This window comes from Magnolia sinica, chromosome 2 (genome assembly GCF_029962835.1).
Source record: "Magnolia sinica isolate HGM2019 chromosome 2, MsV1, whole genome shotgun sequence".
Lineage (NCBI taxonomy): Eukaryota > Viridiplantae > Streptophyta > Magnoliopsida > Magnoliales > Magnoliaceae > Magnolia > Magnolia sinica.
Window position 1 is genome coordinate 13,157,595 of NC_080574.1, and position 23,537 is coordinate 13,181,131.

At 42.7% G+C, this 23,537-nt stretch overlaps 1 protein-coding gene across 2 annotated transcripts; it reads left to right on the plus strand.

Annotated features, from left to right (window-relative positions):
- The first annotated feature begins 1,248 nt into the window (after nt 1–1,248).
- Nucleotides 1,249–11,891, plus strand: LOC131235513 (CDPK-related kinase 5-like). 2 transcript variants are annotated; one of them, XM_058232712.1, is made up of 11 exons: nt 1,250–1,952; nt 5,539–5,669; nt 6,041–6,082; nt 6,221–6,329; nt 7,405–7,483; nt 7,568–7,864; nt 7,941–8,053; nt 10,333–10,440; nt 10,552–10,614; nt 10,725–10,892; nt 11,699–11,891. In XM_058232712.1, the coding sequence occupies exons 1-11, from the start codon at nt 1,419–1,421 to the stop codon at nt 11,837–11,839; spliced, it is 1,785 nt and encodes a 594-aa protein (XP_058088695.1). In that variant the 5' UTR covers nt 1,250–1,418; the 3' UTR covers nt 11,840–11,891. The 2 variants fall into 2 exon arrangements, with proteins under 2 accessions (XP_058088700.1, XP_058088695.1); XM_058232717.1 differs by lacking the exon at nt 10,552–10,614 and having other exon boundaries at nt 1,249–1,952.
- Nucleotides 11,892–23,537: the final 11,646 nt, after the last annotated feature.

Genomic DNA, 23,537 nt, shown 5'->3' on the forward strand with positions numbered 1-23,537 from the left:
GGACTGATCCGATCCGAAGTCGGATAGTATATATATAAATTTTAGTTTTTTATCGTAAAAAATTACCTTACCCGATCGTTTTTACCCATTTCTTACCCTACCCTCTCCCACCCAAACAAACCAGCGAGCGTTGATGTTTGTCCGGAATCCTCTACTCTTCTTCTTCAAATGTCAATTCAAAGCCCACCAGCTGCTGCCTGCCCGACGGTATTGCTTTCATCTGGCCGTCCCTGCCTGTCTAACTCGAATTAGGTAAGTGATGTTGAACTCCGAACCTTAACTCTCTTTTCTAACAGCCCAGCCGCGTCCGATCTAAACTCTGAAACCACTCACCTACTCGACCGGCCCTTCAAGATCGATCCGATAAGTTTATAGTTTTTATTTATTTATTTATGGACTCTAGATGGAAGGAGACAGATTTCCTCCTGTGAGAAGTTAAGTGTGGCCTTTCGTAATGTTCATGGGAAATCCACCCCGTTCATGTGTACTTTGTTTTTTTTTTAAAATAATTTTTTTTAAAAAAAAATCTGGATCAATTCGAACCGTGCCCAATCTGATCCGACTCGGTTTTCCTGATCGAATCGGACTCAGATCGAATCAAGCCATGTAGATTTCTCATCGGTTTGAGTCAGGTGCCCTGGACTCAGTCCCGAATCAGATCGAGTTCGGATTAAGCCATGTAAAATTCAAAGCAGTTCGAGTTAGATCTAATCTGATCCGACTCGGTCTTATGCCCAACTTTATATATCACTATCTCAAGTGGACTACATTACAGGAACAATGTTGAATGTAAGCCGATCATTAAAAAAATTTTGGGGCCATAAAAGTTTTTGATCGAGCTGATATTTGTTTTTTCCCTTTGTATGGGTATCTATGACCTAATCAGATTGGATGTCAGATAAACAGTACAGTGGGCCTCAGGAGGATTTTAATGGTGGATATCCAATAGCTATTGTTTTCCTGTGCTGTGGTCCACCTGAAATTTAGATCACTCTAATTTTTGGAATCAAGCCCTAAAATGATCCGTAAAAATGGATGAAACACATACATCATGGTGGGGCCCACAGAGCACCGACCACAGTAGCCAATCCGTTTCCGTCACCCAGTGTGCCACGCTGCCAGTCTGCCCGCGAATATTCTCAAAGCTTTCTTCGCGCGAATGCTCGCAAAAATCCTCGACCTCACCACCCACAAAAAAAAAAAAAAAATAGAAAAAAAAAAAATACGGATAACAACAATATTACAAAAATAAAATAATAAGAGTAACAAACAAAGAAGCGAGAAAAGAGAGAACAAAAAACCGATCGAGCTTCCATTCCAAACAAAAAGAAGCAGAAGAAGAAGAAGAAGAAGAATAAGATGGAGCTCCAGCAGCACCAACCAAATGTCTCACCTTAATCTTCGCAATATTTACGAAAATGGGACTGTGCCACTCAAAGCCCAACATTTCAGAAGAAACCGGTGCCGGTACCGAAACCGAAACAGAAAAGCCCTCCTCCGCTACAGCCAACAATGCAAACGAAACCGAACAGCAGGTGAAGGAAAAAGATGATTCTGATATCGGGAAGCGGTCGCCGTTCTTCCCGTTCTACAGCCCGAGCCCGGCCCACCACTTCTTCTCGAAGAAATCCCCGGCCCCGAATGCGAGCTCGAACTCGACGCCGCGTCGGTTCTTCAAGCGCCCGTTCCCACCTCCGTCGCCAGCTAAGCATATAAGGGCGGTGCTGGCAAGGCGGCACGGGTCCGTGAAGCCGAACGAGGCGTCGATACCGGAAGGAGCTGAGGCGGCCGGGCTCGATAAGACCTTCGGGTTCTCGAAGCATTTCGGGAACAAGTATGAGATTGGGGACGAGGTCGGCCGAGGGCATTTTGGCCATACATGCGCCGCCAGGTTTAAGAAAGGTGAGCTCAAGGGCCAGCAGGTTGCCGTTAAGGTCATCCCAAAAGCCAAGGTTCGCTCCTCCTCCTCTCTCTCTCTCTCTCTCTCTCTCTGAATTTATGGTTTTGCCGTTGGTGTTTCTGAAGTGAAAATGCTGATGAATTTGTTTGTTTGTTTTTATTTTTATTTTATTTAAACATATATATTTCATGTGGTGGGAATTTAAGGTTTTGCCATGGTGTTTCTGAAGTGAAAATGCTGATGAATTTGGATTATTTATTTTTTTTCCCTTTTTAATTTCATACGGTGGGAATTGGTAGTTTTCTGTTATTGTAATTTGTTCTTATCCGAATGCTTACACTCTGTTTGGTGGATGACCAAAAATGAGTTCATCTCATTTTGGTTAATACTAATTATGTATTAGATATCTTGACCTCTAATACATAATTAGTGTTAAGATGAACTCATTATGTATTAGAGATCTTGATCAAGGTCTCAAATATGTAATTAATGTCGACTAAAACGAGATCAACTCATTTTTAGGTGTCTACCAAACAGGGTTTGTGTGTGATGAAGAATGCAGTTTTGGTGCATATTTATGTATTTTTTGTTTAATTAAAACCACACCCTTTTCATTTGCATGCACCCATTTCCCATTTTGGGAATTGACATAGGATGCTTTTAGTGCGAGTGTACCATTTCAGTTTCTGAAATTGGCGTATGCAAATCGAAGTGTTAATGATGTAAATATCGATTCAGTTCTTGGATTCTCGATTTATTTGTTTTTGTTTTGTTGTTGTTTGGGTAGGAGATTTTGCATCTGTGAATTCATGTAAATTTTTAACTTGATATGTAAAAGTTTATTGGAGAATTTCTGTTGTTTTTGTATTTAAACTTTGTCCGAACTCTTTGCTGTTCTATGGCTCATGTTACGTATTCAGTCACTGAAGATTATGGTCACTATGTTGTTTTTTTTTTTTCGGTGTGTTGGGGTGCATCCCCAAATGCCAGTGAGGCAGAATATAGATACTTTGGCGGAGTAGATGGGTTTCTATTTAGCCTTGCGTTTGGGCAGGGGGAATTTGAGAACTGCATTTTTTCCTGCCTCTTAAGCCCCAAATCAATCTCATGATATTTTCTGGTCCAGCTTGTAGCATTTTGGATGCTGTTTGGTGGGTTGGGGTTGAGGGAAGCATCTCGCCCACCTGATTTTCTCAGCATATCCAAACACATCCTTTGATTTTGATGTACGTAAGTGGTTTTAGTGTGTAGAGATAGTGTAGCAAGGAATGGGTCAGTTCCTTTCGAAAGAAGAAACAAGAGTAGATATTATTTAGAAGTTAAATTATATGTAAATTCTAATCCAGATCACACCTTGATCAACAATAGAAATATGAAGACTGAATAATTACTCTCATCTCATTTTAGTTAATTGTAATTATTGTATTGGATTTCATTTTTCTTTTTGGTAAGGATTACAATAATATTGCTAACCAACAATCATCATCTCTAATACATAATTATGATGAACTAAAATGTTATAAACTTATTTTTTGGCGTTTACTACCAAACAGGTCCTTATCTTTGTTTTAACAAAATCTTTTGCCCTTGTTCAAGAAGGGGCTGTGACAAAAGAGAAAACGTTCCCTGTAACTCTTATTCACTAGAACTGCTGACTACCAACCTGGATCACTGATGACCCACTGGATCACGTGATATAAAGCGAAAATTGGGGTAATAGCGATCTTGGTAGCATTATTTGCAAAAAACGAATATCTCTTATGTTTGAGTTGGCCAGCATTTATAGTTATTTCTTCAGGCTGTCCATGTGCTCAATACACACATTTATAGGACCGAGATGATTTTGCATACCCTTGCGAATTTCCTATAAATAATGCACCATAATTGAAGTCAAATTTGTAAACCATCGATCATTCCTTTGCAATGTCATAAATAAACCTATTGTAGTGAATAGAGTTAAATGGTAATGAAGGGGATTGCAATTGACGGAAGGCTGTGATATTCACATGGCTATACGGGTAGCAACCAGGTATTGGCCGAAGAACAAGTTGCTATAACTGATGGCTGTGGGTTAGCAACATGATGGAGATCCTGGAAGGCAATTCAGCGAATGCTACATGGGGGGCTACCTCATCCATTGAGCACTCTTATCTCAATGGATATAAGATTTTAGAGAAATGAAAGAAACTCTCTCAGTTTCTTTCTCTCACATGCACAGAGAAGCCAATGTAGTTGCTGATGACCTTGCTAGGAAAAGGTCTGAGCTCATGAATATTGTAATTAGGGATATCCTCCCCCTTATCGCCTTCTTTTCTATGATTTTTTTTTTTTTTTTTTTGAAAGAACATTACTTGTGTGACATCGTTTTATTCTCCCTTTTTGAGAGGCTTTACTAGTGTTACATTGATAGTTGAAAACGCGGCAGGTACCCTGGTGAGCAGATTAAGAAACAGAAAACTATACATATGCATGCATGTGTTTATACATGCTAAGATTTTTTATTTTTTTTTGAAGGATACATGTTAATATTCATGCTTTTGCCACTCAGTGAATGTGTCCCTATGCGTTCAATAACCAAGAGGTCATTTGCTGTACAAATTGAAATCCATTCATGTGCTTCCGTGTTCATGTCGGAAACTTGCAACTTCTTAGATGAAGTTTAGGGGAGGGGGTGTTTGATTTTCCATTTCCACCTGTAAGTGGTGGGTTTATTACAACATTTTACTCGTGTTTGTCAGAGGGTGAAATATACCTGAGTAATTACACCTCGGAAAATGTGGGTGCATGCAAGAAATCAAACTAGGATTGCATACACGTCATCTCTATGGAACCCGCCTTGATGTATGTGTCTGATCCATGCTGTCCATCTGAAGGGAATACACAAATATCAGCTTGATCCAAAACTTCTGTGACCCCCAAGAAGTTTTCAACAATAGGCATCAATTCCCCCCTAAGGTCTGTGGTGTGGTTGACTTGTGCTTTGGATCTGCCTCATTTGTTGGCTCATGCCCTAATATGAGCAGGTAAAATGGATGGATGGCGTGGATCATACACATCCATAATGGTGGGCCCAGAGTTTTTGCACCCAATCCATTTTCCGCCCAAACACACTATGGGTCAACATCAACCCTGGTGTTGCTGCCGGAATTACATAGGTAAGTAATGATTGCGAATTTTCAGGTATTTACAAATGTATTTGAAAAATCAAACACCCTCTTAACATCAACTTCCTGCAAATTACATAGGAAACTGGGAGAATTCACTACAGTTATTTCTTGTCCCTTTCTTGCACATGGTCCTCTCTATTTTAATAAAAAATTGTCATTGTAAACAAGAAGAAGATTTCATCCAGAGACTAAAACGCTCCTTGTACAATTATAACATTTGTTAACTGACAAGTTGTCATGTATTAATTGCTAGTATGTTGTTTTAAAGTCTGATTGTATAGATATTCAATGCGAGGAGTTTTGGCTTTGATCTCAAAGTAACTCTGCAGACTGTCATGAAAAGTTTATGCCATTAACTTACGAGTTCTTTTTGCATATTTCAATGCATGATATTTGAAGGAACCCATTTCTATTTTTCAGTGCACTACAACTGCAATTGCATATGAATTTGATCTGTTCCCATTTTCGCAGATGACTACAGCCATTGCCATAGAGGATGTCAGAAGGGAAGTAAAAATCTTGAGAGCTTTGACAGGACATAGCAATCTAGTGAAGTTTTATGATGCATATGAAGATCATGACAATGTCTATATTGTAATGGAGTAAGACTGGAACCTGGAACTGCTATTTGGAATTAAAATTTATGAACATGATGTGCCCGCTACTTCTTACATAGTGGTTTTTATGGAGTTGACTTTGCAAACTCTTCTTAAGCTGAAGTGTTGAAACACAAGGTGTTAGATTCCCAAGAAACATGGAAATTTTATTATGTTGATACTAACCAAGTGGTCACCAAATGGAATTCATTTCTCATTAATTTGGTATCCCCACTTCTCCTTTGTAATACATGTAAAGCAGTGTGTTGTACCGGAAATCTGGGCTAAAATGACACGAAATTATGTTGTTTGTTGCTGATAGTAGTTATTGACTATGTTTGTAATGCACTGGTTGAATAATTTATTGTATGTTTCAGGTTATGTGAAGGAGGGGAGCTTTTGGATAGGATACTTTCAAGGTGATTCTTTGTTGATTATTATTTGAATTGCAATGCTATTGCTTTGAGTCATTCAAACACAAAAGAATGCAGTACACTTTGATTAGTCATTTTTGGTAGTGAATAACTAGGTGCTTATATAGTTTCTTCCTTGTATAGAGGTGGAAAATACTCAGAAGATGATGCGAAGGATGTCCTGGTACAGATATTGAACGTGGTTGCATTTTGCCATCTCCAGGGTGTGGTTCACCGAGATCTGAAACCAGAGGTAAAGCATATTCAACTATTAATAGTAGGTTTCTATCTCTTATGTTGATCTTCTAATTAGACATTGTACTCAAAATAGCATATCTTGATTCGATGTTATATTGCACCATTTTTTTTAAAAAAAATGACCCAGACATTTATTGAACAAAAAGTTCCACCAAACTGTCCTGACTGTGTATCCGTTATGCAATTTTAATTAACATCTACACTAATTGCTATCCACTTTCTAAATGAAGATAACAGGGTGGATCCATTCAATGTTTAACTAATGATAGTTCTAAGTAAGGGTGGCAATTGGCTCTGGCTAGGGCTGAGCCAGGATTGTCCCTAGCCCTAGCCCTAGTCTTAATTGATTGAAAGGCCCTGGCCCTACAGGGGCATGTGTGTAAGAAAAAAGAGTTAAATGATCAAAGTTTCTAATGGTTCAATCTAAGATGTGTTTTTGGGGGTATCCTCCATTTATAACAAGTCCCCTGGATTCAATAATTGTCTGTAATACACATGTATGTTGAATGGGAAACTCTAACAATTGTCATTAAACCATCCATTCTTTATGTGGCCTACTTGATGGTTGGACAGGGCCAACAGGCCAGGCGGGCCATTCATCATTTGCCAAGGCCCGTCCCATCCCAAACAGTGGGCTTATATTTCAAGTCCCAGCTTGGCTCTGGGGCTGAGTTTAGGTGCCCAGGACTTGACAGTACAGGGCCGTGCTGTCCAGTTGCCACCCCTGCTGAAGGAATTGTTGACCATGTTACCTGGTTATGCATACTATTGGTCAAGGTGTCGGACTATTGTGAGACTTACCCATGTAGTTTTCCTGTTTTAAGAATCTGGACGTGCAGACTGTATTCCAGAAACTAGGTTATTGTTTTTATTTTCAGATTAAAAAAAGAAGAAGAAGTTGATCTGTTTACTTGCCTTAACTCCATAGCAAAATCATCCTTTTGACAATCCCATTCTAATTCTATTACCTCATGGTGCATAGTGGAATGATGGCATTGCTACAAAATTGTAGTTCCATTTTGTTTATTTTTCTCTATCTTTTATCTAAATGTAGCTTGTTGCTGGATCAGAATTTCCTTTTCACTTCCAAGGATGAGAACTCCCAATTGAAGGTCATAGACTTCGGCCTATCAGATTTTGTCAAACCAGGTTGGTCCTGATTGACCACTCATAAACATGATCTTAACATTGAGAGTTTTTCAATTGTATTCTCACTCTTCAATTTTTTTCCAGATGAAAGGCTTAATGACATTGTAGGAAGTGCATATTATGTGGCGCCTGAAGTTCTACATAGGTCTTACACTACAGAAGCTGATGTATGGAGTATTGGTGTGATTGCATATATTCTTCTATGTGGGAGCCGCCCATTTTGGGCCCGTAGTGAATCTGGTATCTTTCGGGCTGTCCTAAAAGCTGACCCGAGTTTTGATGAACCACCTTGGCCTTCCCTGTCTTCTGAAGCAAAAGATTTTGTCAAACGCTTGTTGATTAAAGATCCACGCAAAAGAATGACTGCTGCGCAGGCCCTCGGTAAATACCGTCACACTCTTTAGGAGTATCCTCATGGATCTTTTCCTTTGGTGTACTCATAAATTTCTGTCTGCAGGCCATCCTTGGATTAGAAACTACAATGACGTTAAAGTACCCCTGGATATTCTAATATTGAAGCTCATGAAGGCCTACATCCGTTCATCATCTTTGCGTAAGGCTGCTTTGAGGGTGTGTATCTAGTGATGTTATTATGGTGAACAACTTCTTCTAATGTTTCTTTTGTTTGTCCATGTATGACTGTTATGCATCCCTTAAAAAAAATGCATGACTGTTATGTATGTCATTTACAAGGGGAATGATCCTATATAACTAGTTTGCACCATATTACTGAATGAGCTATTGACACATGGAGACTCTGAAACATTGATTCAAACTGTCCATATAGTCCAGGTCACTTCTCATGACCTACGTTTCAAAATCACACTAATCAGATTACCCTGACCATGCAAGCCATGGTCTTTTTCTCTTGGTGCATAGCCATTTGTTTTATAAGTTGTGACCAAATGGTTAGGATCATCATGTCAAAGTGATTCTTTAGAGACGTAAGCAACACGCAGTGAGTTGTACTGGATGGATAGACTATTCTGATGATTTGAGCTTTTTGTTTTAACTTGTAACTCATCTTGACCATCCATTATACAATCTAGTGATTGTATAGTCAGGATCATCCAATATATTTGATTTGCCTTGGTGGCCTATGAAGATTGGATGGGATGAAGTGGACGGTAGATTGATGACTAGACTATCCACGTGTCCAGTAAACATCATGGGATATGGTGCAAACTAGTCGTATTGGATCATTCCTCCAGATATAACACAAAGATGCAAACATGCGCGCATATGAGATATGAGATTTCTATTTACATTTGTATGTTATCAGTAAATTAATTTTTGATCATCCTTCATCAAGTAGTTTTGAGGTGTAAGCAGATAAATTTGTTGTTCGATATTAGAAATCATTCTAGTGATCACTGGGTCAACTCATTTTTAGCTGTCCATTTCAATTTGTGAACCCTTGCCTAGATCTTTGTTATCTTTCCGGTGTCCAACTTTTTTTGTTCTTCTTGTAGCACATGAACTGACGTATGTGATGGAGACTACATTGGATTTCAACGTACAAATGAAAGGATGAAACTTACCAAATCACAAAACAATTAGGATTTCATCTCAATTTTAGTCTTAGCCTTTTGTTTGTTAGCAACTGGACATTTAGACTAGAAGGGGCTGCGAAAGTTTTAAAAAAATAGCCAGTTTTTATTAGTTTAAATCTACATACCTGCCAACCCCCAAATTACTGGTAGAAGGTGATGATGATGATTTAAGGGCCATGAGAAGTTTCCTTCATACATTTGGAATTCTATGTGGTATGTGGAAGGAAAGAAACACCAGATTTGTTTCAAAATATTGATTCACCAGTGGCCATGTTGAGAATTGGAATTCTCCACCTGATTATTTGTTGTGCGTCTGCAAGACAGGAACACGAAGGTTCAAAGGTGGAGCTATTGGGCAATTAGGAGGTTTTGCAATAAAATAGTCTCTTCCTCCATGTAATATGGGACTTACAAATTTCTCTGTTTTAGATTTTTGGGCCAATTCCTGAGTGACGAGAGGGTCACTTGTATCTGGGTTCAATCTTTTTGTATGATTGCTATAACAACAACCCCCCCAAAAAAAAAAAAAAAAAAAAAAAACATGATGATGACGATGATGATGGCAGCAGCAAGGAGTGACAGCGATGGAGATATCTTGACCTATTTGCTGACCCCAAATTGCTGGGACAAGACATGATGATATCTATCTGTTTGTTAATAAATAATGACATTTTACTGGAGAAGGAAAAGAATTACAAATTGAGCAGAGGATTTACCTGCAAGAAACTGTCCTAGGAGCTCCTGACTTTGCCAAACTTACTCTTTCCTCTATCCCATTGAAGTGAGTGTATAATTAGTATATAGATGACATCTGAAACACAGTAAAACATAGATGAGGGCCCTATCCTAATAGTCGCATTGATGAGATTTTCTAAAAGGCATCTGATGTGTGTCCTGTCTGGTTTAACTGAGGATATGGTCCTTGATAAAGTGGAGTGGAATGATGATACTGGATTCATGCGGCAGGCCCCAATTAGTTGGGATAAGGCTTAGATGATGATGATGATCTAACATGTGCCCGTGTGGCAACTATTTGAGAAAAGCTGTCCTCTTACATTTCATAGATCAGAGGCAGGTGGAGGCCTTTCTATTTTCAGTGCTTCAGTTGGGTTGGTAGGCATAGTTCCTCCTAACTATATGTCTCATACTGTTCTTTCAAATTCAAGGTTTTGTTCTGCTCTGATGCTGCAAGGTGGCATAATTTTCCCATTGTCTGTCAATGTTTTATAACAAATGGTCATATCTGATGAATAAGAAGACTAACCGTGCATTTAAACTTTCATTTGTCTGTCACAGGCTCTGTCAAAGACACTGACCATTGATCAGCTCTTTCATCTGAAGGAGCAGTTTACACTATTGGAGCCGAACAAAAATGGGTGCATCTCTCTAGAGAACATCAAGATGGTAAGTTTCTTTCTTTTAATATTCAGATTTGTTCTGTGGATATGACTTTTGATGGTTGCAATGGTATCTTCCTCTGCTATTGATGTTTCCAACCATCATATTCTTGGCCAGGCCTTGTTGAAAAATGCAACTGATGCAATGAAAGAGTCCCGCATTCATGATTTTCTTACTTCGGTATCTATTTGACCATTGGCACTGGTTGGAGCTATTCTCTAGTTTTGTATGATTTTTGGCTTGTATGATCTTTAATTTGTGCTTGTATTTGTTTCTTTTCTCAATGACAGCTTAGTTCTCTTCAATATAGAAAAATGGATTTTGAAGAGTTCTGTGCAGCTGCACTAAGTGTGCATCAATTCGAAGGACTGGATAGGTGGGAGCAACATGCTCGTTGCGCATATGAGCTTTTTGAGAAGGATGGTAACAGGGCAATTGTTATTGAAGAACTTGCGTCGGTAAGTTGAAATTTTGGGAATGGCAGGTTTCATGCATGGAAGTCCGAATTTTCGCTTATGATAAGTGGAAGATCTCCCAAAAATTTTCAAGGAATCATTATGAAGGTTGTGAATGATTCTTCAATGTTGAATCATGTTGAAAGAGTGACCCTTGATCTCCATAACATCTCATTAGGGATCTTGATCTTGTACCTAAGAGCAAGAACCCCCACCATTCCAATTGTGTTTGTGATGTGATGCAGTGGAGGTGGAGGGTGGACCCTGGACAACTTTGTGTCCATCTTGTCAGTTAGGCAATCTCTTTTTATACATCTGTTATGCAGTTGGTTATTCTATAATAATTCATGTGTAAGAACATTTAGTGATGATATGCATAGGTTGAGCATGATATGATAATTCATATAAGGGTGTGTTTGGTTGCACTAAATATCATGGAACTTTGTGATATTTTGAAGTAAATTAGACTGATTAATCATTAAATTTCATGAATGACATTTGGTGCAACCAAATGCACCTAAGCTAACATGTGCTTTAAGCTAATTAAACAATCTTTATTAATTAAATTTCATGAACATTTCTTTCTTGCTTGCTTTTTTTTTTTTTTTTCCTGATAACTCGTGCACAATTAACTGCAGAGAGTTTAGTTATTACTTTCAAACAGTATAGATATGGAAATAATATTTTGTTGCTTTCAAACGGAATAGATATGGAAAATGTTATTTGTTTTGTTTCAAACTGTTGGTGAACTTTAAAACAACCTTATACTAATTTGATATTTGCTGATGTCTGGTTTTGGGTGATCTCAGGAACTCGGTCTTGGTCCTTCGGTCCCTGTTCATGCAGTTCTCCATGACTGGATTAGGCATACTGATGGGAAGCTGAGCTTTCTCGGATTTGCTAAATTATTACATGGTCTATCCAGTCGGTCACTTGCAAAGGCCCAGTAGATGGTTACAATGCAGGAACTCTTTGAGCAACCGGTTCCCTCTTGTAGGTCGAGGTGCTTCCTGGGGCATTATTTCCAGGGTGTGTTCTGCTGTGGAACGTGTCCTACAATCTGTTTGGCGTCATGAGGTGTGTAACAAAAGCTTGCGCTCTGGTGAATTGATTTGTGAGAAGTGGGGAGATTTGGGTCTTCTAAAATCTGTATTTGTAGCCCGTTTACAGTGTTTTGTATCTGGGAAATCCATTGTTGTCTGTGCTGAAAGCTGTAAAAAAAAAAAAAAAAAAAAAAAAATAGGAAGGAAAAAAAAAGTAAAAAATAATATGGTGATTTGGGTGTTATATATATATATATATATATATATATATATATATATGTATGTAAAGAGAGAGAGAGAGAGAGCACTTCTTCTACAACTACACTCGCTTGGGGAATACCTCAGGTACAAGAACCAGCGCGACACACACACGTCAAAGTTAAGTATGAGCTTGAACCTGAGACCCAGACTTTCGCCTGCAATTGCATCCTCGGTTAACGTACTGTTCGGATTTTTCTGATAAGAGCAACTAAGGTCCTGTTTAGATGGGTGGACTTCTCCGGAATTTTATCCAAGAGGATTGGAATCTGTTGGGGAAAAAATATGACAAGTCCGGAGACTCGGTTATGGAATGGACCAACTCTATTAAAACCGACCGATGGATCCGAGCCTATAGTTTGGATTGAACATGATAAAGCCAAAGGAGAGACTTGTTCGGATTTGTAGGAAATGAATCCCGACCGAAGTTGAGAGTCGAGAGCCTTAGGCTGGTATAGGACGCATCAAGTTGACTTGGTTAAGGAGGCAACAACGTCTAAACAGACCTGTTAAAGGTCCTAAATTAGAAAGCCGCCTGACCGACTATAAAAACAATCCATGTATGGTTGGTTGTAGTATCGGCTATCGGATAGAAGGAAAATATCGGCCCTGAACCGACCCAGTTTCGTTCGATAGTAGGCAAAAAGTCTCCTATGTGAGCTAGCCGAGATTACGGATCTATTGAGGCCGAGTCAAGCAAAGGAGAGACGGTGTAATCTTAAATACCATCCCAAGAATTTTGTAGAATGATCCCCGATCCCGGAAATCTCGGGATCAGGAAGTATACATAAACAAAATACCACCTAAATCAAATCCCCAAAAGATCGAGAAAAAATTCCTGTACGGCGGGATCCTCCTCCTCTTATAAATAGAAGAGACTCCAAGGATGAAAGGTACGTAAAATACTCTCCAAAACTCCCTGGATACAATAAGACCCAGATTCCTAGCCTGACTTTGGCATCGGAGGGTCCCTTGCTCTAACCAGGGTCTCATTTGTCTTCTTCCTGTGCAGGTACTTGAAGGTATATTGAGGGACGACCTGATATTTGCATTAACAGTTTGGCGCCGTCTGTGGGAAGCGATACAAAAAGTCGTCTCCTACGCTCTATCCAGAGGTTGAAAAACGTGCTTTAATGGTGGTTACTAGAAGAACGGTCCCAAAAGATTCGAATAAGGCTGCCGCCGTTGAGCCGTCGGATGCAAACGCTGTTCGAGGGACTCAAGGCCAAAATTTTGCTGCTCGACTAGCGACTTCTGCTGGGACGAGGAACACTCAGCGGAACCGAGGTAATGAGCGACTGGATAAAGAAGTACAGGAACTTAGATCCGACATCAACATCATGAAACAGCTGTTGGAACAAATACACCGGCAGCAAGTTCCGCCGGGTGTTCAGACGGCTAACGCCCCACAGCAAGTTGTTGATCCCGAGTCTGATGCTTCGCAACCGCCAATCGGTCATTTCGCTACTGCCGTTCTGCCCCCTACTGACCTCCGACATGAAATTGATCGGCGAAGACGAAGTCGGCCTCCAATTGAGAGAATGACCGAAAGTAATGAACCTTGGAAAGCCGACCTCCAAGATTTCAGGAGGGAGGTGTGGGAGGAGATCGAAGACGTGAAGCAGGGTCGTGATTTGCGCCAGAATTGGCTTGAAACAAAAGCATCCCCATTTGTGGAGGAAGTGATGCAGACCCGATTACCAGAACGTTTCCGTCTTCCACAAATTATGCCTTTCATAGGTAAATCCGACCCAACCGAGCACATCGAATGCTTCCGAACGTACATGGAATTACATGATGCCTCGAACGCCGTAATGTAGCCTTCTCCCTCACCTTAGCCGACGTAGCCCGACTTTGGTTCAAACAACTGAAACCAAAGTCCATCCGAACCTTCACAGAACTTAGTGACGTCTTCCTTACTAATTTTATTGGCGGGAAGAAGAAGCTGAAACCTCCAGCGCACCTGAACAATATAGTCCAGAAGGAGGGAGAATTATTGAAAGACTATATCAAACGATTCAACTTCGAATCGCTCCAAGTTCGGAAACATTCAGAAGAGACAGCACTCAACTCCATCATGCAATGTAAGGGACAAGCCATTTTTGGCGTCCTTAGACAAGAATCCACCCGAAACTTTGGCGGAGTTCATGACTCGGTCAAATAAGTACGCAGATGCTGAAGAAACGCGGAACTTGCTCGAGGTCGTCCAGAACGTAAAAACCACGGCCAAAGGGTCGGCCAAAAATGAGGTTGACTCGGTCGGAGGGAAGAAGCGCAAGAACGACCAAGCGTGCGACGAACGCAAGTCAGGCAAGCAACTCGACCGAACGTTCTCTACATACACCCCGCTTAACAAACCTCGGGAACAGGTGCTGATGGAAATCAAAAGCGAAGGATTCGTGAGTTGGCCAAATAAGCTTCAGAGTAATCTGAACCGACGGAATAAGGATAAGTACTGTCACTATCATCGCGATCACGGTTATAGTATAAGTGATTGCTATCATTTGAAAGAAGAGATCGAAAGGCTTATCCGAGAAGGCCGGCTCAAATAACACGTTGAGAGAACAGGAACAACGGAAGAACGACTGAGAGACAACCGAGCTATGGAAGAAATCCGGACAATAGTCAGAGGACCCCTGTGCGACGGCGACTCAAATAACGTCCGGAAAAACCACGCCAGAAGCCTTAGCCGGCCTGAGTTCGATATTCTGATCATAGCTCGACCTCTGAAAGAGAAGAAGAAGGAAAAGTATTGTATCTCTTTCGTCGTTGAAAATGCTCAAGGGATCCATCATCCACATGATGCATTGGTCGTTACTCTGACCATTGCTAACCGAAGGGTGTTCCGCATTCTCATCGACACAGGGTCATCAGCCGACGTGTTATTCACTTAGGCATTCGACAGGATGGGTGTTGAACGATCCACGTTACGACCGGTTCGTACCCCGTTGGTAGGATTCTCGGGGGGACAGATACTGCCGGAGGGGATCATTTCACTGCCACTCACAGCCGGGAATCATCTGCACCAAGCGACAACAATGGTTGATTTCCTGATAGTCGACCAATCGTCCGTGTACAACGCTATACTCAGTCGGCCCTCTCTAAGTATCCTCCAGGCCGTCGTATCTACATACCACCTCTCCATGAAATTTTCGACTGAGTTAGGAGTAGGAGTCGTCAAAGGAGATCAACAGGACGCGAGGCGTTACTACATGACAGTTGTAAAGAGACCCACCGAGAAAGCTCTAGCAGAAGTATCGATTATCGAGTCACTAGACCCCTGGGTCGAGACGCATGAATGAGGGCGGCCAGTTGAAGATCTTGTTTCAATGCCCTTGGTCGAGGCAGACAAGTCCAAAACGGTGCTGGTTGGCTCATCTCTGCGACCACCTTTAAGGGATAATTTGGTAGCCCTGTTCCGACGATATGCTGACATATTTGCTTGGAGCCATGAAGATATGCAAGGAATCGACCCGTCAGTGATCACCCACCGACTCAATGTTGATCCGACCTACCGACTAATCCGAAAGAAGCGACGATTTCTCGGCCCCGAAAGGTACGCTGTCATAGGGGAAGAGGTTGGCAAGCTCCTCAAGGTAAAATTCATAGAAGAGATCATGAACTATAAACTATACCGACCTAAATAAAGCCTGCCCGAAGGATAACTTTCTTTTTTCAAGAATAGACCAGTTGGTAAATAGTACCGCGGGGCATGAACTTCTTAGCTTTATGGATGCATATTCAGGGTATAATCAAATTGTAATGCATCAGTCTGATAAATCTAAAACAACCTTTGTCACTGACAAAGGCCTTTATTGTTACCGTGTGATGCCATTCGGTTTGAAAAATGCTGATGCGACTTATCAGAGATTGGTGAACAGAATCTTTGCTCGGCTGATCCGCCGAACAATGGAAGTATACATTGACGACATGCTCGTCAAAAGTGTACGGGCGACCGACCACATAGCCGACCTAGAAGAAATGTTCCTCATCTTACGTGAGTTCCGAATGAAACTGAACCCGAGCAAGTGCGCCTTCGGCATAAGCTCGGGAAAGTTCTTCGGTTTCTTGGTCAGTCAGCGAGGGATAAAAGCTAACCCGGAAAAGATAAAAGCCCTGCTTGACATAGAGTCTCCGAAAACGGTTAAAGATATACAAAGATTGACTGGACGAGTAGCAGCACTTAATCGCTTCCTGTCCAGAGCCACGGATAAATGTCTCCCGTTCTTCAGATAATTAAAGGCACGACAAATGTTGAAATGGACGGAAGAGTGTGAAGCAACGTTTCAGCATTTAAAGTCATACCTCATATCTCCCCCAATTTTATCGAAACCTAAGTCAGGAGAAGCTCTGCTGCTATACCTAGTAGTGTTCGAGGCAGCAGTTAGCTCGACCCTGATACGAGAACACGAAGGAAAGCAGCTGCCGGTTTATTACATCAGCAGAGCACTATTACTGGCGGAGACAAGATATCTACTCTTGAAAAAGGTAGCCCTAGTTCTAGTAGTCTCCTCGCGCCGACTTCGACCATATTTTCAAGCCCATACCATCGTCGTAATAACCGATCTCCCACTGCGTCAGATTTTACAGAAACCGGATGCATCTGGTCGACTCACAAAATAGGTGATCGAACTTAGCGAATTCGACATTCAATATAAGCCGATAATAGCAATCAAAGGGCAAGCAGTGGTCAACTTCATTGCTAAAGTAACACCGCAGGCCAACCCGATGAATGGGCATACTGCCGAGCCCATTAAAGAATTAACTACTGCTTCTCCCGTCTCATTGGTCGATCCGATACCCTGGAAACTGTATGTCGACGGTTCCTCCAACTTTAAGGCAAGCGGGGCAGGAGTAGTTCTGAAAACTCCAGATCAAACCTACATGCAGTATGCCTTAAGACTTAGATTTCAAGCGTCAAACAATATAACAGAATACGAAGCGTTATTGCTCAGCCTTCAACTCGCGGCCAGCCTGGAAGTTAGGCATTTAAATGTTTTCAGTGATTCTCAGCTGGTTGTTAACCAGGTTACCGGTGCATACCAAACACGGAAAGAACAATTAAAAGCATATATGGAGAAAGCCAAAGAACTGATCAAAGGCTTTCAATGTTGTGTCGTTACTTGAATCCCTCGGAAAGAGAATACCAAAGCCGACCTGTTAGCAAAACTCACCTCCGCCGACGAATACGATATACCCAGGTTTATTCTGGTCGAGTACGTAGCTAAGCCAAGTATCGAGGAACCAGTTAGCTCGATCGTACATACGATCGACCGGAACCCTCTTAGATTGATCCGATCGTCTGATATCTCAATAAGGGTGAGTTGCTTGAAAACCGCGACGAGGCCCGACGATTAAAGGTCCGAGCCTCCCGTTATACCATATTTAACGGAACATTATACAAGAAAAGTTATTATACTCCGCTGCTGCAATGTCTAAACCTCAGTGAAGCGGACTATGTACTACGGAAAATCCACGAAGGGATCTGTGGAAACCATTCAGGAAGACGGTCACTCGCACATAAGGTATTGCGTCAGGAATACTACTGGCCGACCATCCAACATGACGCTCATAAGCTCGTTTAGAAATGCGATATATGTCAGAGATTCACAATTTACCGGAGACAACCTCCAGAAGAATTGACACCTATGACCGGTCCTTGGTCCTTCGCACAATGGGGAATCGACATCATAGGGTCACTCCCAGTTGGAAGGGGCCAGACTAAATTTGCTGTCGTGGCCGTAGATTACTTCACGAAATGGGCCGAGGCTGAGCCATTGGCGAGAATAACCGAACAAAAGATCATTGATTTCATGTGTAAGAACATTGTCTGTCGATTCAGAATACCTCGGACCATTGTTACCAACAATGGAAAGCAGTTCGACAATAACAGCTTTCAAGAAATGTGTGGCAACTTCAGGATTAGAAACGTGTACTCATTGCCCCACCATCCTCAAACAAACGGGCAGGTTGAGGCAGTTAACATGATCATCAAACACCACCTCCGGACCAAGCTCGACCGAGCCAAGGGAACGTGGGCTGAAGAACTCCCGAAAATAATGTGGGCATATCGAACTACAATACGAATTGCTACGGGTGAAACTCCTTTCTCCCTTGTTTATGGCTCGGAAGTCGTCACTCCGGTCGAGATTGGATTACCTTCGGCCCGAGTCAGTTTATTTGACGAAGAGGATAATGAACAACTCCTAGCACTCAGAGTCGATCTTGTGGATGAACAAAGAGAAAGAGCTCGGTAACTTACGAGAGCTCGGCAACAGCAGGTTACTCAGTTCTACAACGCCCGAGTCAAGGTCAGACGTTTTCGAGTGGGAGACATGGTTCTCCGAAAGACGTTCCTCAATACTAAGGAAGTCGGCTCAAGTACGCTGGGACCCAACTGGGAAGGGCTCTATATTGTCTCAGCCACCATTCGACCAGAGACATCAGTTGGAAGACCTAACCGGACAACTACTGTCTCACCCGTGGAACGCTGAGCATCTAAAAACCTATTACTTCTAAAAGTCCGCACGGCAAAGCAATGAAAAAGGTTCGGAAAAAACAGGTATGTAAACTGAGTCAAAAATGAATAAAATGAAACTGATCATATTCATTTATCAGTATGTTACATCGAGTTACATATGGCTTCGGCAATACATTGTTAGACTAGAAAGGGGCAAAAGAAAGGTCGGCCACAACGTGCAAATGTCTTCTTCTGTTAATGCTATTCTCGAGCTTGCCTGGAGCCGGTATTAGTGCCACAAATAGAGCCGATGATGGTACTAAAAACCAAGTTCCTAGCGGAGCTAGTGTGAGTGCCAAAAATGGAGCTGATGATGGTACCAAAGGCCATGCTCCGGGGCTCTCAAGGGTCATTCGGAATGACCTTCGGAGCCTGAGTCGCTTCAGGCTCGGCTCCGGCACGAACCGCAACGTCGTCAGGCTCGGCCGCTTCAGCCGTTGGATCCTCAGGAGGCCCATCCTCAAAATTTGAGAGGTTAAGGTCAGGAAAAAATTGCTTCACCCCATCAATGCAAGCTCGGTACCCGCTCGCGTATAGGCGGTCTCTCTCGTCTTCGAACTCCGGAGATTCAAGGAAGTCTTTTACGCCTTCTCTCCCGTCTCTTTCTTGGCCACCTCGAGCGCCGTTTTTGTATCAGCCTTCAGCCGGGTTAGCTTATCCTCGGAGGCATCACGAGCCAGGCGAAGTTGCCGACTCTCATCAGTGGCCCCTTTCAGCAGCTGAGCCATCCAAGCACATTCGGCTCTAGCGTCTTCGGTCGCCTTCCGAGCCAAGCTCAACTCGCCAGTCAAACGGTCGACCCTAGTGGAGGCTATCTTAAGTTGGGCTTCTGCCTCTGCTGCCCGTCGCTGAGCCGCTTCAACGTCCTCCAAGTTTTTCTGAGCCTTCTCAGCCTCGGTCAGGTCTACGCTGGCTCTCAGTAGGCAGGGAGCGAGCTGCACAAATAAACTTTTTTTTACTAAGTCTGATTAAAGCGGAAAGACAAAGAGCTAGAGAACGAAATTTGAAACCCCACCTGGAGCAAGACCTTTGCAGCATGGGAGAGTATCCCACTCCCAGGAGCTTCGAAGATGGAAGCGAATTTCCTTTCGCTCCTGGCAGAAATAGCTCAAGGCACCATATCCGTCACGGCCCGACGGAAGGAGGATTGCCCCTGCAGAGCCGACTCCTACCTTGAACTCTCCCCTCTCTGCTCCTCTCTATGCCCTGTGACTCGTTCAGCGACCTATGTTGGCTCAAGAGTCGCTCGGGACTCGACAGGGATGTCCTCCGCCCTCTCTTCAGCGTCAGAAAGATCGACGACCGGGAGGGGGGGGGGTCGAGGTAGCGGCGGCGGGGGCAGGAGGCTCCGCGGCTGAGGGAGCGGTCTTAGCCTTCTTCGGGGGCCGGGTTTCCGACATAAGGACTGATCGAGGAGGAGCCTTTATTTTCAACGGTCTTAGGAGGGGTCGAGCTTCGGCCATTTCTGTGTCAGACAGAATACAAAATTAGAAAAATTCAAGAAGAATGTGCCTGACTAAGACGAAGTTACCTATCACGGACGAGTCTAGGCCCGAGAGAAGAAGACACACCGGCTGTAAAAGGGACTTCCAAGACCTATCTTCCGGGCTCAACTTCCACAAGTCTCTGATCCGAGCTAAAGCGTTGACTGCTAGCTTCGGCTTTCTCTCGGAGATATCTGCAGAAGACATTCAGTTAGACCCAAGAGGAGGTTAACAAAACAAGATAAGGAAAAAGGCGTATCGAGTCACCTGCTTTAGAGAACACTTGGGGAACAAGGGATTGGAACAGCCCAGGCTCGGTAGTTTTCCAGTGACCGCATGCCCAGAACCACCTCTCTCTCTAGTGCTTGTTAGAGGTAGGAGGGTCGGTTACCAAAGAACCGCCCTTGTTCCGCCAATCACTCAAGAAATACCAGCCGGGTTGCGAAGTATTCGGTCGAACTTGGTATAGATAGAGGAACTCGTCCACAGTCAGTGGGAGCTGTTCAGCTTCAGCCTATAACACTGCACATCCAAACGAGTTCCTCCACCCATTCGGGACTATCTGCCCGGGAGCTTCCTGATTCGGAAAAGAAAATCCCGAACAATGGGTTGTAAGGGTAGACGCAAGCCACATTACATGACAACTTGAAAAATTGCGACCATCCCAGGAGGGGGATGGTCGGGCAATTCATTCAGAAGCGAAAGTTGAAGAATTACTGAGTCAGGGACATGATACCCTATTCGGATCCTATGTAAGTCCATCTCAGTCAAAATTGAGGGAACCGGTCCCTTTTGTTCGTCTCCGACCTCCTCACTCTCGGCAGCCTCTCCTTCTTCGGCCGCTGACTCAGCGAATCGAACCGATCTCCATAGGGGGACCGACTCAGTGGTTCCCCCATACTCGGCCCTCATCAGTCTCCTAGGAAGAGCCGATTCAGAAGTTCCTAATTCTTCCTCTTCTTCCTCTAAGTCATCCCCTTAGAAAAGGGGGGTGGGCCTGCCCGGGACATGTCTCAAGACAGAGGGGTCCTCCAGGGCAGGGCGTTCCGCTGGGGTCCCACTGGACATCCTGCCGGAGAGCTGAAAAGCCTCATTGGCACTCATCGCCATCTCCACCAATAAGGAAGGCGATTCCGAAACATTTCAAAAATGTTCCGTTTCACCCTCATCACCAGAAATATCCTCCTGGGGATTTGAAGGATGCATAGTCACTAAATGTCGAAAAGAAAAGGGGGGAAAGATAAGACTCACTGGAAGGACGATAAACACACAATTGAGGAGAGAAGAAGGCAAAGACAGAGAAGAAAGACAAACCGTAAACGCAGTTGAGGAGGGAGAATGGGAGAGGAAAATGAATAGGGCAGACGAAATTGCGAAAATCGATCCCGCTCTTCCTTTTAGAGCCGAGCCACATGGCAGCAGTATTTAAGGAGGAGTCAAATCGACGCCTGTTTCGACTCCCCCGCCCGACGCGTGGCGCACGCCGACTGACGCAAGTAACGCCTCCGCCACGTGTCCGACGCTCATAAGCGGACGAAACGATTCGACGGCTGTCCGCTCGTGCGACCTCGAGTAACGATCCATCGCACGTCAAGAACGACACAAGAAGCAATAAATAACCCATCATAGCCTCGGTCTGCAGTACAGTACTCCTTGTGCCGGTGTAACTGAAACAAGCAGTAGGGGGCTTACTGTTGGAGAAAAATATGACAAGTCCGGAGACTCGGTTATGAAATGAACCAACTCTATTAAAATCGACCTAAGAATTCGAGCCTATAGTTTAAATCAAACATGATAAAGCCAAAGGAGAGACTTATTCGGATTTGCAGGAAATGAATCCCGACCGAAGTTGAGAGTCAAGAGCCTTAGGCAGGTATAGGACGCATCAAGCTGACTCGGTTAATGAGGCAGCAACGTCTAAAAAGACCTGTTAAAGGTCCTAAATCAGAAAGCCGCCTGACCGACTATAAAAACAACCCATGTATGGTTGGTTGTAGTATCGACCATCGGATAGAAGGAAAACATCGACCCTGAACCGACCCAGTTTCGTCCGATAGTAGGCAAAAAGTCTCCTATGTGAGCCAGCCGAGATTACGGATCTATTGAGGCCGAGTCAAGTAAAGGAGAGACGGTGTAATCTTAAACACCGTCCCGAGAATTTTGTAAAAGGATCCCCGATCCCGAAAATCTCGGGATCGGGAAGTATCCATAAACAAAATACCACCTAAATCAAATCTCCAAAAGATCGAGAAAGAATCCCCGTACGGCGGGATCCTCCTCCTCTTATAAATAGAAGAGACTCCAAGGATGAAAAGTACGCAAAACACTCTCTCCAAAACCCCCTCGATACAATAAGACCCAGATTCCTAGCCTAACTTTGGCATCAGAGGGTCCCCTGCTCTGGCCAGGGTCTCCTCTGTCTTCTTCTTGTGCAGGTACTCGAAGGTATACCGAGGGACGACCAGATATTTGCATCAATAGAATCCATGAAAATTGGGTTAGATGGCCTCTTTTTTCTTTTTTTTTTTACTCGCTGCGTTTTACTTTTTTCTATTGTCCGAAGGTCATGTTAGGGAGAAGAAACGCACTGCAAGGGAGCCTTTTTAAACTTCGTTTCCCATCGTCTCCCACTAGGAATCCTATCTGATTCCATTGGCACTTCTTGGTAAACAGTCACTGCAATCTCCCTGAATTTGTTGGGTTGCCTATTAGGATGAAGAGAGTTTTCGGGTTCCATTCGGTTGGCATCAAATATCAGTTCATGATATTCATGATTAGTAAGTCTAATTTGGTGTAAAATTTCACGATATATCATGAAAAATGCAACCAAACATGCCCGTGAGCAGTGATTTTAGTTTTTTTTTTTTTTTTTTTTTTTTTTTTTAAAAAAATTTAATTATATAATTTTACACACACACCCACCACCCACGCATGCCGTGGTGGGATTTCACCACCTATGGGTATCAAACCCAAGACCTCGTGTTGGAACTTCTTAGAGTCTACCATTGAGTTAAGGAGTTGAACCCAGTGTTTTTAGTATAAGTACCTTGGGATGCAGGAGCATGTTAGTCCAAAATTTCAATGAAATTTTGAGGATGTTAAAAAATGCATCATTATACATTTGGAAATCAAAAGATCTCAAAATACAAGTGTAGAAAATAAATTTCTTTGGCATAGGGGCCTAAGATTATATGGTATCTACAAAGTGATGCAGATATATTTAAAATCAAATCATATCATTTATAAATCCAAGAAAAAATGTTTCAAAACGTAAGAAGTTTAAATCTAAGGCCCAGTTTGTTTCACCAATTATCCTAGTAATGTAAAATAAATGTGTTATTGT